The sequence below is a fragment of the Lichenostomus cassidix genome, chromosome 1Ab, assembly GCF_008360975.1.
Source record: "Lichenostomus cassidix isolate B80296 chromosome 1Ab, HeHo_3.0, whole genome shotgun sequence".
NCBI classification, from domain to species: domain Eukaryota; kingdom Metazoa; phylum Chordata; class Aves; order Passeriformes; family Meliphagidae; genus Lichenostomus; species Lichenostomus cassidix.
Window position 1 is genome coordinate 6,825,874 of NC_139481.1, and position 15,964 is coordinate 6,841,837.

At 45.4% G+C, this 15,964-nt stretch overlaps 1 protein-coding gene across 2 annotated transcripts in view; it reads left to right on the forward strand.

The window, feature by feature from the left end:
* Positions 1 to 15,245, forward strand: part of STAB2 (stabilin 2) — a 72,300-nt gene extending 57,055 nt beyond the window's left edge. The window contains exons 51-67 of one of the 2 annotated variants that reach the window (XM_085049631.1): positions 845 to 991; positions 2,033 to 2,089; positions 2,489 to 2,612; positions 3,579 to 3,728; positions 5,494 to 5,595; positions 5,948 to 6,055; positions 6,768 to 6,961; positions 7,944 to 8,085; positions 8,598 to 8,731; positions 9,769 to 9,934; positions 10,165 to 10,271; positions 10,867 to 10,986; positions 11,765 to 11,923; positions 12,742 to 12,849; positions 13,214 to 13,342; positions 14,377 to 14,493; positions 15,080 to 15,245. In XM_085049631.1, coding sequence (XP_084905757.1) covers positions 845 to 991; positions 2,033 to 2,089; positions 2,489 to 2,612; positions 3,579 to 3,728; positions 5,494 to 5,595; positions 5,948 to 6,055; positions 6,768 to 6,961; positions 7,944 to 8,085; positions 8,598 to 8,731; positions 9,769 to 9,934; positions 10,165 to 10,271; positions 10,867 to 10,986; positions 11,765 to 11,923; positions 12,742 to 12,849; positions 13,214 to 13,342; positions 14,377 to 14,493; positions 15,080 to 15,130 — 2,115 coding nt within the window. In that variant the 3' untranslated portion in view covers positions 15,131 to 15,245. Of the gene's footprint in view, positions 1 to 844; positions 992 to 2,032; positions 2,090 to 2,488; positions 2,613 to 3,578; positions 3,729 to 5,493; positions 5,596 to 5,947; positions 6,056 to 6,767; positions 6,962 to 7,943; positions 8,086 to 8,597; positions 8,732 to 9,706; positions 9,935 to 10,164; positions 10,272 to 10,866; positions 10,987 to 11,764; positions 11,924 to 12,741; positions 12,850 to 13,213; positions 13,343 to 14,376; positions 14,494 to 15,079 lie in introns of those variants that run through there. The other variant, XM_085049632.1, reaches the window with a different exon arrangement.
* The last annotated feature ends 719 nt before the right edge of the window (positions 15,246 to 15,964 follow it).

Below are 15,964 nucleotides of genomic sequence, written 5' to 3' on the forward strand. Positions count from 1 at the left end.
AAATGTATTTAGTCAGACCTGGTGAGCATCTAAACCTAAATATGCATCAGGTAAGCCTGTGGGCATAGGGCTGGCATAGTCAGTCCTCTTCAGAAAAGAATAATATCATAGAATCATAGGATGGTTTGGGTTGGTAGGAACACTGAAGATCATCTAATCCCAAACCCCCTGTTCTGGGCAAGAACACCTTCCACCAGACCAAGTTGTTCAAAGCCCCATTAAACCTGATTTTGAACACTTCCAGGGATCCAGGGGCATCCACAGCTCTCTGGGAAACATATTCCAGTGTCTCACCAACCTCACAGTGAAGAGTTTCTTCCCAATATCCAATCCAAACCCACCTTCTTTCAGTTTAAAGCCATTACCCCTTGTCTTATCATTGCATGCTCTTGTTAAAAATCCTTCCCCAACTCTCTCAAATCCCCTTTAGGGATTGGAAGATGCTCTAGGGTCTCCATTAAGCCTTCTCCTCCCAGCTGAACAGCCCCAGCTCCCTCACAGAAGAGTTGCTCCAGCCCTCTGGACATATTTGGGACCATCCTCTGGCCTTGCTCCAGCAGGTCCACACCCTTCCTCCGCTGGGAACCCCAGAGCTGGACACAGCACTCCAGACACATATCTGCCCATCTGTGAGGTTACAGCATTCAGCTATAGGAAGAGAGGCCCCTAAACTGGGTTTGAGCCCCTATAGCCATCAATTTCACTTATAGGATAGTTTGAAATTTTACTTACAGAATGGTTTGACACACCACCTCGCCCCAAGAGCATTCCTCCAGAGAGCAGGAGCCCAAGGAGGAGTTGTTCATGTTTTCTCACATCCCCCTCTCCCCATCCCACCTCACAGGGAGCCCTTTTCCTGAACAATGGGCAGTGCAAAATAGTGCAGAGGCAGCTGGAGTTCGACGGGGGCATCGCCTACGGGATCAGCTGCCTGCTGGCAGAGCCCAGCCTGGGCGGACGCTGCGACAGCTTCCTCACCATGGAGTTCATGGTAAATCCCCTTTTTGGTGCCTCACCCTGACAGACACAGCCCAGGGGTCAGTATCCACCTTCACTGGGGTCACACTCACTGCAGCTCTGCTTGGAGAGACATTGAGAAGTGCAGCACAACAGAAATTCTGTACCCACGTGGAGCAGCACAAAGGGCAAGCTGGTTCAGCTCAGACACAAAAAAAAGCACTTTGTATATGTGAGAAAAAATTGAGTAAGGACAAATCTTTCTATGGTGCTTTTAAATGAGTAGAAGTTCACACTAGGGATTTGTAAGTAGAGATGGCATTGAAAAAGTTCCCTATTATAGAAAGAATAGCATTTCTACTCCAAAGGGCAGGAAGCATACAAGAGAGAGAACTGCCTACTCTATCTCTGCACTGTTAGCATGGAGGAAGTTTCCTCAGTGAACTTTGAGGGTCCCACAAATGGGATGTTTTAAAAGCCATCTTCAAGATCAAGTTTACTTCAGTTTAATCTTGACATATGAAAAAATTACCTAGAAATAAAAAATATTTTCAGGTAGTCACTCTTGAAAAAAGCTTATCAGAACATGTATTTCAGTTAAAACCAACAATTGTATATATCCCACCTGCTCAAGTTGCCTTTTGTTTATTATTTCATTACATGAAATTAAATAGACAGCATTTCCTCAGATCTGGTCTGCACTTCCTGAGAAGTAAACATTCATCTGTACTCCAAATTATACATCCAGATCTGATGCAGACCACATCAACACTTGTTTGAAGAATATTCATCACCTCTCCCCTGTTTCCTTCAATCCAGAGCTGTTTCTTCTTCCAGAACTTATACTCTGGTATCAAAACTATTTTCTCATATTTTGTTGCATTAAATTATTGCAACTACTTTGTTGTCATCCTCCTCACTTGTTTCTCCAGAGTTTTCTATTAATTTTTAAGTGTGATAAGCCTTACCTTTTCTCTGCTCATATTTTCTGCTCTCATAAAACAGACTTGTTGTCCAAGTCAAATGACATTTTGTAGCCATTATTTTAACATACAGGGTTTTTTTCCCTTTCCAGGGGCACTGTGCCAGCTGTTTCAGTAACACCAAATGCCCTCCAGGCACAAAACCAAAGGTAATACCTTCAAATCTCACATGTAAGCAGTCTAACCTGCTATCCTCTGCACTTCACGCAAGCAAACTAGAAAAAAGTTTCTTAGAATAAATAAAAAGACAACCTTTGACAGTACTACCACACTACTCAGTGACAAAGCTGTCCCTGGGCAAACAGCCAGGTGCAGGTGGTTAGGAATGCTTGCTGGTCTCACAGCTTCCAACTTTCAGTAAAAGTGCTTCAGCTGAGCCCAGAGCAGCTCCTGCTCTCTCGCTAACAGTCTTTAGCATGTCCATATATCCCATTTTGATTCAATATACCCGAGAAATAATGATTTAAAGAGGAAAAAACCCCAAACCTCCGCACAGCACTCATTTTGCTGTGTTTCCCCCTTCCCTGCACTAACCATTGTGACCCCAGGAAGGACTGCAGTGGTGCACCTACGAGTCCTACGGGCTGCGCAGGGATGGCTGCAGGAGGAACTGCTCCATGGTCATCCACGTGCCCAAGTGCTGCAAGGGCTACTTCGGGCCAGACTGCCAAGGTAGGATTCCCACCCCCATGGCCACCCTGTGCCACTCCCCTTCCCCCCCCAGCAGAGCTGTGTGGGGCCCCGCAGGTAAAACTGGGAGGATTGGGATAAGGGGCAGGAGGAGAGACCCACTGCAAGATGAGGGATCTCAGTTGTAAGAGCTGAAGAACACAAAATATTGACTGCCTTTTCAATTCAAATTCTCTTTTTCACATTTAGAGCAAGTTTTAAACTCCACAGTAGCAGCAGGTGAATGCAATAGAGAGTAAAGTCTGTCCTGCTGAGAGAGTCACCAGCTGAAATTCCTTTAAACACAGACTCAGGTTCACACAGCAACACACCTGAAAGATGGTGTGTGATTGCTCAGCCACACCAAGTGTGAGCTCAGAAGTTGTTGTTCTGAAGAGGTGGAGGCAGTTTGGGAAGCTCCATCCCAGCTGTTTGTTAGCAGACACCACCAAACTGTGCTCCTTCCCCTGCCAGCCCTGCAGGGCAGCAGCACTGAGCCTCCACCAGGGTCACATCCAGGATCTCTGCTGGCAGAGAGCTCCAGCCCCACACAGCCCTGCCAGCCTGCTCTCTCCCAGTGTCACACACAGACCTCATGCAATTTTGGCCATCTCAGCCAAGATTTGGGCTCTCCCTGGCACCACCCAGGTCCTTAGAGATGCACAAGAAAGGCTCGATTTGGGCAGTGCCATTCCCAGACAGGTTATCAGCCACATCACAGCATCCACAAGCCAGGCTGGAAGGATCCTCAACACCTTTCTGACAGGAGCTGTGGAAGTGTCTCAAGGAATTCAGAGCACGAGGCTTGCAGTAGTCAAAAGTGTCACAACCACTCTGAGACACCTCAGCAGGGGTTCATTTGCAGGCATTCCTTGCTCAGTGGTTTTTACACTGCAGTAGATAACCAGCAGTGACAATGAATGAACACACACCTGAGCTAAAGAGCCACTTCTCTTTTCCACCTTCCAGCCTGCCCAGGGGGCCCAGAGCACCCGTGCAATGGCCATGGCTCCTGTGACGATGGCTACACGGGGACAGGAGAGTGCCACTGCCACGCTGGCTTCAACGGGACAGCGTGTGAGCTCTGTGAGCCAGGCAGATATGGCTTCACCTGCAGGGGTAAGTGCAAATTCCCTTTCCTTATCCATGGCAAGCCTGAATTGTTCTGCCAGTGAGGTTCTAACTAAGCCAAGGAATGTTTCTCTCTTAACAGCAAGGTTTTCCAGGGTGTCTCCTCACACCAGGGGTGGCACAAGGTCCTGGAAGGGAGGAGGAGAAGGCAGGAGGTGCAGAAGCTGCATGGCTGTGTCTGCACAGGACCTCCTGCTCTCACATGGTACATCAGCAACAGAATAGGAGCAGAGCCTGAAACAATGAGTGTTTTTAACTAGAGCACAGCTTTCTCCTCCCTCCCCACAAGGCTTAAGGCAGCATTTTAGCACCATGGGATGGAGGCCAAGGCCATGCACTGCTTCTGCAGAGAAGACAAAGGACACCAAGATGAAGGCAGTTTGTGAAGAGGGACAGCCAAGCAACTGCTCACATAATCCACCTCTCTGTGGTTTTAAATGTAAACCAGGCAGGAGCAGGATCAGTGTCTCCTTTTAACCTTAAATGTTTTCCTGACATAAAGCCTTCAGATAAGCAGTTACAGCATTAACACTTCCATCCTAACCCTGTGCATCTCCTGAGGCATATAGGATAGGGGCTTTAGGCAAGACAACAGGCTTGGACACAGATATTTAGGGTTATGCTTATCTACAATTCATCCACTTTTTAGCACACCATAGCATAAACTGTACAAGCTGTTAGCCTGAAACCAGATTAAGAAATTTAAGAGAAAAAAGCTTTACAGCCCCTTCTTTTTGATGGAGATTTAAGTCAGTCAAAAATTATCTAAGCAGATGAAATTTTGAAAAGCCAGCAAGTAAAGGTCCTTTTCAGCAGGACAAGTACAGAAAAAAATCACTTCCACCAGTTCCATATAATTTTCTTCTTTAAACAGAAATATTTCATGAGGAAGGATAAGGCCATAAAGGACATTACAGCACTACATTATAAAACAGAGAGCCATTAATAATTCTCTAAGAAGGATTTAGCACATAAGCTATTGCAGGGCTGAAAGAGGAGGGAAAAAATATCACCTATAGATTAAATCAGACCATCACACCTCAAGTTACAGGGCAGAAGGAACAGAGCCTCATCTAAAGGAACTGAAGGAATTCAAAAGCTTTTAGTAATAAAAATATTTAAAACAAAAAAAAAACAATATAGGTAACTTGTCTGTGTTTTACAGCAAAGCTCACTAACCTCACATGGAGCTTCCTCACTCGGCCAGACCTTCTCCCACACAGCAACCAAGCACTTTCCCTCCACACACCTTGCTTTTGTCTGGCTTCCCCACAATTAGCAGCTGCAGCTCATTAGGATTGATTTGTCTGGGTCTTCAGTTCAGCCATTAACTCTTTCCTGCCAAAGTCCTTTGTGGAGTTTGCTATTCCACTGAAGGTGCAGATCAATCCTCATTTTCAGAGGCACATTGAACTAATGCCAATTACAAAAACACAGCAGCACAGGATAATTCAGGTTGGAAGGGGTTTCAGAAGGTCTCTAATCCAACCTCCTTCTCAAAACAGGGTCAGTTCTGAGCTCATGTTGTCCAGGATTTATCCTGTCAGGATAAACCTCCAAGGATGAAAATTGCTCAACAACTCTGGAAAGTCTGGTCCTCTGCTTGACTGACCTCATGGTGAAATATCAAGAAATTAAACTCATCTAAATCATTGCTGTATAATCCTGTATCTAAACTGGCATGATGATGTTTCTCTAGTGAAAGACTTTCCCCTTTCCCACTCTGCAAGTGACCACTGTGTTTCTTTTCCAGCTTGTGAGTGCAAGAATGGGCAGTGTGACGAGGGATATTCGGGGACAGGACGATGTTTCTGTGAGACAGGATGGACTGGCCGCCTGTGTGAGACCAAGCTAGGTCTGTGACTCCCCTGCCCATGCAGCTGTGGGTTGAAAGCACTTGCAGTTCAAGAGAAAGTTGCCATAGATTAGAGAGAAAGGGTTAATAATGTCAGGAGCCACCTAAGAACACTTAGGGACTCTGCTCTGGGCTGAGGACAAATGCCTTCATCCCAATTTCTCCTCTTTTGTGATATGGTAGTAGGAGTTACTGCCTCCCCCATGGAAGGGCTTTGGGCTGTGGGAGTCAAAAGATAAAATCCTTACAAGTTTTCCAGTTAGCCAGACGGGTGTGAAGGGTTCTCCTGCATGAAACGAGGGCATTGTGGTACAAGAGCTCTTTGATTCCAGCTGTCCTGCCTTCCCTGCAGCTCTGCCTCCCGTGTGCTCCCCGAGCTGCTCTGCCAACGCCGTCTGCACAGAGAACAACACGTGCCAATGCAAGCCCTGGTACGATGGGGATGGCATCACCTGCACAGGTGAGCTCCCTGTGACACCCCCAGTGACAGTCAGACCATCTCACCTCAGATTGAGGGCAGAAGGAGCTGAGAAGGAGCAGCTTCTTCCCCCTCGCTCCTACACATGGATGCAGTTACTGCCTGCTGTGAAATGTTGCCTGTCCAACCTAAAAACTTCCACGGTGCAGCAAGAGAAGCAAATTTAGGATATACAGAGATGGCATTTTTCTAAATCAGAAGGCTGATTTCTCCTGACATTAATAAGCAGGACCATGGGCAACAAGGTTTTCAGTCAGGTTTTGAAGACAGCAGGGTTTTAAGCTGGGTTTCCCTCAGAGGATTTACAGTGGGACTCAATGATATTAAAGGGTTTTTCCAATAAAATTTATTTTATCATTTTTATGACCATGGGCAAGGCAGTTCCCTGATCATATTGCTGCAGAAACAGTTGTTCTTTCACAGCCAGGTACCTTACATCTTCCAAAGTTAACCTGGCCAGAAGTCTGAGGGTTTCCATGACTCCTGAATCAAGAACATCCTGACAAGGCCTTCAGAGCCCTAAGGGATAGACTTCACAGAAATTCAGTAATGCCCCAGGAAACAGAAACAGCTTTTTTTCCCCAAACAAGTATCCAGTATTTTTATTGTGGAAGGTCTGGCAATGGTTTGCCTTTGTGAAGAACATCCCCTTTAAAAGCAGACTTTACTCACTTGTTTTCTTATTCCCCTGCAGCTACAGAACTTTGCAAACAAAACAACGGTGGATGTCACAAGGCTGCTGAGTGCACACAGCTGGGGGTGAAAGTCTTCTGCAGCTGCCAGAAGGGCTACAAGGGAGATGGGTTCAGCTGCCTCCCCATAAATCCTTGTGCTGATGGCTTCAATGGAGGCTGCCACGAGCATGCCATTTGCATTGTCACAGGACCTGTGAGTCGAATGATTTCAGTGCCCAGCAGGGAGCTCTGAGGCATTTCTCCCTGGAGCCAGCAGAAGTCTCCTCTGGCTGGATCCCACTCTGGACCTCTCTCAATCCCTGTTTTCCAAAACAACCTTTACTTAGCTCCAACCTACTTTCCACATCAGTCTGGTATGCTTTCAGCTGAAGGGGGAGAAGCAGCTTGACATCTTTGGGGAATGGGGTGACAAAGAACATGGGATGTTTCACATACATAGTTTTTCTATCCCACTCTTAGCCCTCCCTAACTAGATATCCTTATTTGCATCAGGAATTTGTTGGAACAACATTAAACGGATTTTGGAAGCTAAATGAAGGGACAGCTGGGAGAATATTGTCACCTGCTTGTTGCTTGAACTCAACTTGAAAAGCTCTGCAGCCACGATACAAATTCCATGACCCACATGGTCTGAGTGGTCAGGGAAAGCTTGTGCAGATGACTTGGTCCAGCATTTGTCCTGGTGCTTTTCAGGATCACTTGTCCATTCCATTTTGGTGTCTTGCCTGAGTTGCTTTCCAGGACTGATCTAGAAAAGTCTTGCTGCTAATCCATTCCAGCTGTCAACCATTGCAATCCCTGGATGTCACCAATTCCTGTTTGGTTTATAGTTCTCATTTATTACTATCAGTGGGCTGTTAAATTCCTTTTCTTGCTTCCATGCCCACTCATTTAAATATAATTTTGATATGTTTGCTATCCATTTTTGTGAATTACGTGTCATGTAACCCTCCAGTGCATGTTATTAAATTGTGGATGAAATTATGCTTTGGTGTTAATTCATCAAAGCACCCCAGTGCATGTGTAAATATTTTGCTTTGTTGTTAGCAGCAACTTTCCTTTTTGTCTGTTCCTGCTTACACTAAGTGAAATTTTCCTTTTGCCTGAAAATTTTATGTCCAGTTTTATGTGATCTAAATGCTCATCTTGGCCTTTTCCCTTCTCTCCCTGAGCAGGACAAACGTAGGTGTGAATGCAAAAACAACTACATCGGGGATGGGCTGAACTGCTCGGTGATGCAGCTGCCCCTGGACCGCTGCCTGCAGGACAATGGGCAGTGCCACCCTGACGCTGACTGTGCTGATCTGCATTTCCAAGGTGAGGATGGCACACCCTGCACATCACCCTGTGCTCTGTGAAAAGGGTCTGTGAGCTTGCTTAGAGCCCTCCCTATGTCCTGGTGAAACAATGGGATTACAGCTAGAACGTGTGCTACACACCTGGCAATACCAAATCCATGAAGCAGTGTGAAGGCATTCCAGGCATTCTAGCTACATTTCACTAAATTCATGGGTATTTGTATTTGAGCCTCACCAGGGACCAGGAACATCGAGTCCCCACTGTAACACCTTTGTGATAAATGTCCTATCTTTGTGCTTTTCCCCCTCTCATGCTACACCCTATGACCAGCTGGTTCACTGACCTGGAGGGCATTCTGTCAAGGTTACAGTGGACAGCAATGAGAGACTCAGTTTAGAAGGCTCCTTCCTGTCCAGATAGTGCAGGCTAGCAGCTGGCAAACTGCAAACTGACAAATGTGATGGCACAGCTGAGCACATCCAGACATGGAAAGCCCTTGGGGATGATCTGGTTCTCCTCTCTCTCTGCAGACAGCACAGTCGGGGTGTTCCACCTGCGCTCCCCCCTGGGCCAGTACAGAATGACCTACGAGAAGGCCAGGGAGGCTTGTGCCAACGAGTCAGCCACCATGGCCACCTACAGCCAGCTGCTCTATGCCCAGAAGGTGAGGAGAACCCCAAAGTGGGCTGAGCCACAGCATAAGGGGAGAGGGAGGAGCAAGGGGGCTTTGTTTTCCCTCCTTTCCTTCACCCACACCCAGGGTATGTTTGGCTAGGAGCAGCTTTCAGGCTTTTTGTTGGTTTCATGCCTGCTCACACAGCACTGAAACCACTTCAAGTTCTTGTTTCCAGTGATGCTGGGGTGAGAGGAAAGCTTTCCAACTATTTTCAAGGGGATTTTTATTTTCAACACCTCTTAAAGAAATGCGGTCTTCAGAATTAAGCTTAATTAAGCTTATTTCTTTAAAGTAAGTCTCAGGGATCGTTTTGTCAAATGCTGTTGAATTAGCAGAGCCATTTCCATGTTGCTTCCCTTGAGCTTGTTACAGACAACACATGGCTGATGTCAGTAGGAAAAGCATCTCAGTTTGGGTTTGCAACACTTGTTTTAGCAGAGTGGGTCAGACTGACTGTCTCTTTGTGGCTCCTTCCAACCACGGAAGGAAGAAAGACACTCACTGTTTAGAGACACCTTCAGCAAAATGTGAGGCTGAGCCACAGTCTATACCTTGACCTCCTCCTACTGCAGAAAGATTCAGACTGCAGCCAGAGCTGCAGGTTCCCTGTGCCTCATAGTCTAAATATTTCCCTCAAAGCAGCAAAGTCAGCAATGGGGCTGGCTTGAGCACTTCTGGTGCCTTCCTTTCTCTGTTGAGTTGATTTGTCAGCTCTTCCCACCCTGGCAAAAGGTGAGCTGGCACACCATGGGATTTGGCCACATCACCTTTGGCTGTCACAGCTGCCTCTGATCCTGCCCAGCTTTTTGTTCAGGGAAGGTTTTCCAGGAAAGGCTCTGTTGTTCCCCTCAGCACAGAGCTCAGTGCAGGGCAGGCTGCAGGACAGAGGGATGGACAGAGCCCACTCAGACCCACAGCAAGAGTGCTGGCAGGGCAGCTGCTGCCTCTTCATTCCACCTGCAGCTCTCCAGCCCCAGCTCCCAGCCTTTCCCCTGAGTTTCTCCCCTCTGGCTGTGCTGACCCAGGCGAGGTACCACCTGTGCTCTGCTGGCTGGCTGGATGGGAAAAGGGTGGGATATCCCACCGCCTTCTCCTCCCCAAACTGCGGCTCCGGATACGTTGGCATCGTGGACTATGGGAGAAGAGTCAACCTGAGCGAAACCTGGGATGTCTTCTGCTACAGGGAGAAAGGTAAGAGGGTCCTTTGCCACATCCCTCTGTGCAAACAGGGGCAGCAGCCCAGATTTTGGTTCCTTTCATCAGCCACAGGCTGCTAGATAACACTGAAAGAGATGCTGCCTCTTTGTAACTTTTAAAAATCGTAACCTGCTGCCTACAAGTTGTTTTCAGGCACAGGGCAGCCTAAAGCTTTCTTGGAAAGGATGTTTGCCCCTACAGCTCTCTGTGTTTGTACCTTTCAGAGGTGAACTGCACCTGCAAGCCAGGCTACGTGGGGGATGGAGTCTCCTGCAGTGGGAACTTGCTGCAAGTGCTGATGTCCTCCCCAAGGCTGACAAACTTCCTGGCGGTATGGCCCAGGGCTGAGGTGGGAGTGGGGAAAAGCAGGATCTGGGTGTTGTGTCCAGGGTTTGCTTCACAAACATGGCAATAACAGCAGTGAAGCAAGGAGTGGTCTAGAGCTGCACCACCCAAATCAGAACTTAGTTACTGCTTTTTTAACTTACTTGCTCCAAAGAGGTTTCTGGGTTCTAAAATTCACTTGGAATTAAAACTGGTGCAGCTTTAGCTTAAAGGAGACTCTCTGCAAAACATTTTAAGCACCACAAGGAGCACGGTGCCTTGGAACTTTATCAAATTGCTACTGGGAAAAGGCAAAATATTAAGAGTTTTTTTCTTGTCACTACTCAGAAAGGCACTCTATGTGTAAGCAGCCTCAAAGACAAGAGCCCAACATCTGCAAACCAATTTAAGATGTACTCACCAAATCAGCAGCTGGAGCTGGGTTTTGAATACAAACTTCCTTTGTAAAGTCCCTCCAGAGCTGCTTCACAGCTAATAACAGAAAATCCCTTTGTTGTCATTTATACAGTGTTATCTTTTCCGTTCTCCACATAGGAGTGCACAATTGCTCTTTAGTAAAGCTGGATTTTGTTTCTGCCTAGGACATCATGGCTTACTCCAACACCTCCAGGAAGGGGAGAGAGTTCCTGCAGTACCTCACAGACCTGTCAGTGCATGCCACTCTCTTTGCTCCAAGCGATAGTGGGTTAAAGGAAAACGAGGTAAGCGTTGTTTGTTTTTTTCCTTTCTTGTTTTAATAACACGTTTTAAACAGCCATTATGTGTTTCTGTATTCCTTTGAAATTTAAGCTTAAAAAAATAAACTTAGTAGGACGTGGCTTCTGTATAACCCCATCTAATTTAAACTGTGCTCACAAAAGAGGTGAATTCATTGTTTCCATTTCCCTTCCATGGTTAGGAGTGCAAGGTTAACAAGTGTTTAAGTCAGTAGAGAGATTTTTCCATCAGGAATTTTAGTTACACTGTTGTGCAGGAGTCTGCTTCAGATGATGTCTGTTCTGGCTTATTAACAAGGAGCACAGTAATTTAAAAAAGCAGCACACATTTTTGGAATTTCCCACAAATACACTAAAGGCATCTGTTCCTAACTTCATTTCTATGCTAACCCCTTTTATTCTTTCTTTCCTTTCTTCAATCAAACATTGTCTCAGACAATGGGTTTATGCACTACTGGCTTACATCTACAAGCTGCTTGGAATATCTCTGAGTCTCATCACTTCAGGTCATCCTAGAGAAGAGTAAAACTCTTTGTCCCACTGGAATTCAGGTCCTGCCTGCTGCAGGCAGCCAGCAGAGGCCAGCAGGGACAGAAGGTCCCACTGTTCCCATGCAGATTTCACAATAACCTCAAATGCTGCTGCACTTGCTGCAGCATTGATAGCAGAGGGGGGAAAGAAGGTCACAAGCACTTGGTTTATGGTAAATCCAAAGGATTAATGAGATCCATTAACACTCCTTGTATTTTGCCCTCATTTGCAGACACTTTCTGGGAGAGACATCGAGTACCATTTATCCAATGCCAATATAATGTTTTATGAGGACTTGACCAATGGAACCACCCTTCCCACTCGTCTAGGGAAAAAACTACTCATTACAAACACCAGGGGCCAGGAACATCCAGTCCCCACTGCTGATCAGGTACCTTTGGAATCAATTTCCTATCTTTGTGCTTTTCCCCCTCTCATGCTACACCTTATAACCAGGTGGCTCACTGATCTGGAGGGCATTTTGTCAAGGTTAGAGTGGAAAGCAATGAGAGACTGAATTCAGAAGGTTCTTTCCTATCCAGGCAGTGCAGGACAGCAGCTGGCAAACTGTACATTTACAAGCTTACAAATGGACAAGCTCTGACCTGCAAAACTCAAAAGAAGCTGTTCCAAGTGGCTTCAGGAATCACAGGATGGGGGTATGGGCTTCATTCAACCCTTCTCTCAGCCTGGCAGGAGTATGGGAGATGGCTGTGGGATAGGTGAAGAGATGAGAGCAGCAGCTTATCATTAAAAAAAGGTCTTGGTAAATTTCTTGGTAAATTTCTGGGCAAGGCAGAAGACACCAACAGAGCCTCACTCACAGCAAGGAAACTCAGCCAGCAAACCTGAGTGGCAAACGGCATTTACCAAAGTGAAAGTGGCTGCCTGGCACTCAGGAACAACAGCACTTCTAGGCAGAGCTTGGCAATTTCACAAAGATCACAAAATCCTTTAGTTAGAAAGAAAAGAAAAAGGACAGAGCAGTGCCTGAAGGCAACATGCAGGTAATGATCATTGCTGCTTCATGGACAGGACAACCAGGACCAGCCTTGGGGCATCCCAGGCTGATGTCCAGGGAGGCAGCCGTGTAGAGCCCCCATGTGTTTTTTCTCTCTCAGCTGAGGTGGGGAAATCATCTTAATGTCAATATCAGTACCAAAGGGAGAAAGGTCAAAGCTCAGCTCTCATTGCTTCCTTTCCTGGCAGAGCGAGATCCGATATGTGGACAGAAGTGCTATTGTTGAGTGGGATATAATTGCTTCCAATGGGATAATCCACATCATTTCAGAGCCTTTAAAGGCTCCAGCAGAACCTGTGAGTACACAGTGGTTTGGTTTTTTGGGGTGGTGAGAGGTAACTGGTTTATATCACCCTAAAGTCATTGCTGACATTCATATATTCCCAGTTTCCCTGACATATAAGCAGCTTTCAGCTTAAAAGGTTACTTTCAAAGAGAATTAGCAGTTGAAAACAATGTACTAGTGAAGTACAAAACATTTGCCTGAATTTCTTCCCATATTTATAAATTTGTTTTCTTTATATAAAGTAATAGAGTTCACATATGTAACAGAAAGCTCATACATAAAGCTCATTTCATAAAGCTCCATTTTAGTTCTTGCAAAAAGATCCTTCAAGTTTCTAAGGAACATTGTTTATTCTTGCCTTGCCATTCATCCAGGCTCCTCTCCATGCCAGTACTGGGACAGGAATATTCTTTGGCATCTGTCTGGTCGCTGGAATTGTGGCTCTGATTGGATATTCTTACCTGAGGTTCAGGAAGAAACTCACAGGCTTCCAGCACTTCAAGGTAGGTGGCAGGTGGGAACACAAGCAGAGGGTGGACAACACTTCCCCAGCCCCACTGCACTCCCCAGATTCACAGCTTCCAGTTTCTCCAGGGATTTTAAGCTAAAAACATTCCTGATCACACTTGAACTGCTCAGGCTGAGACACAGAGAAAGTGGGGAAGACTCACACACATCACATTTCCACCCAGGTCTTTCCACCCAAGTGTCTGCTCACACAGACACTTCCAACACCGAGGACTGGCCCAAAGCTTATTTAACTGGATATTTAATTGGATATTTAATTATTTAACTACTCCACAGCAGTGCAGAAGTCTTTGCCTCCCCAGAAAGCTCTCCTTTAGGGAAGCAGGAAATTACAACCACAGAAAGGTCACCTGGTCTCCCTCTACACCAGGGTATTGCTATTCATTTTGTTGTTCTGGAGGTGGAAATGTTTGATAGGAAAAAGGCCAGATCCAAAAGACAAATTGAAATGACTTAGGATTCAAAAGTGCAGATTTTTATACTGATGCACTTTCATGTTTGATATCTCTTAACTAATTTTGCTAGCATCACGATGATGCAAAACCAGCCAAGCTACTTAGAGATCGGGGATGAGAAAATAAATGTTAAAAAATATACAAGAACCAATCCAAAAGGTCTACCTAGAAATAAACAGAAATCCTTTCCTGTTCTAGTCCCTGCATGTAACGTGAATTATCTTCTAGAAACAAAACCCAGGAGCCAAGAGCCAAGAGAACCACTTGTATTTTTATATAGTTGCAATGAGACTAATCAGGCACTTTTTACCCCAAGCCCAATTTCAGGGCCATTCTTCCACTCCCATTCTTTGCTGAGGCTTAAAAATAAGGGAGAGGAAAAGAAATAGCAGTGTTACATGATCTGAGATGACACAACAGCCCAGAGACAGATTTAGAACTTAAAGCCAATTCAAGCACAGCACTGCACCAGCTGGTAGTGAAGCTCAAGTGCCCCACTTAATGCACTGGGGGAAAAGGATGGAATTTAAGCAGGTTTGTGTGCTTTTGTCTAGTCAAAAGATGACACTGACACATCACTGGACAAGTCACAGCCTTCAAACATCACCAACCCCTCATATGAAAGTTCTTCTACAATGACTTCACCAGAACCTGCTTATGATCTTTTCTCAGTAAGTGTTCATTTTGATTTGAGATTGAGAAACTACTAACATAATGGTAAGAGGGAATGATTTTATGGAAGAAAAATGTCTAGTTGGAAAAGAAAAATTAATCCAACAAACCAGCATTTAAGTTCCTGGCTCTCCTGTCTCCCCACTGCTTGAAACTGGGTTGTCTCACCTGCAGCAAAATTGAAGCTGGTCAACAGCTGCATCTCAAGTGCACCTTCAAAGACAGAATTAAACTGAATTAAACTGGACTTCAAATGCCACTGGATGACAGTGACATGTCCATACAAACTTTAAAAGCCTTCCAATTTTGTCTTCTTGCTGCAAATGCAGCTGAGAGCCACTCTAGCACTCCAAAGAATCTGAAACACAGCAGGGAGAAGGGAGGGAATCCAGGGAAGGGAAGATTGCACCCTCACATTTATGCAGAGCCTAAAATCAAAATGCACCATTTTGCATCCAGTGAAAGGATTTGATGCAAAAATGCCAGGTGCCAATTCTGCCATCTGTATGGACAAATTTGCCAAAAATTCCTTTTGTTTCTTAAAGCAACGTTCAAGTCTGATTTTCATTTTGTTCTATTTTACAGGATTCAGATGACCAACAGCTTGTGATGAGTGGTCCTCATGATCAGAATTAAAGACTGAATTTGGCATTAGTCAGCTAATAAACACATTTTTATTTACACTTTCTGTGGAAAAAAAGAGCACCTACGTTACAGGGAATAAAATCTTGTCACAAATTAAAAACCAGAAGAGCACAGCTTTGTTTAAGATCGTCCTATATAGCTCAGAGGTACCAACCTCAGAAGTGCTGGCTGTATCTGAGCAGTACCAACTAGGAGTGCTAAATGCAAAATTGAGTCTCAACTAACCTACCCAGAAGCAAGCAGAAATCTCTCTGGGAAAAGCAGACTTTCACCAGCCTGCTATTTAACTGCTTTTATTCTCCTTCACAGCCTTTAAAGTGGCCACAATGGGGCTGCTAACTTGGCAAATATCCTAAATTTTCTAGTGCTCCAGGTCTATGCTTTCATTTTGGCTCAGTTACAACTAGAACAAGCAAGTGTGAAACAGAACATGTGGTAAAGCTCTATTTTTAAACTGAGGGGATTTTTTTTTTTTTGCTGGTATACTTTCCTGTGAGATATTGCAGGAAACAACCATCCTGTCTGTCCCTCTTGCCTCCTCTAGCTTCTGTGTCTCTCCACAGCTCACCTCACTATACAAAAGAAGCAGAAATTGAGTCAGCTTTAGTAAGAAATGCTGGTGATATGAAAGCATTCCAATGAACTATTTTTGTGAACAGTTGACTATGAATTTGAACATCCCCTTGCCATGCCATGTCTACATTCAGTTCTTTGGGTCTGAGAGGAGCAGCAGCTGCTCTTTCACATCTGTATTTTCACTAAGCACACCAGTGACAGCTGCCACTGTCACCACACACTGTTAGAAGGGAATCAAACTTGAGTGTG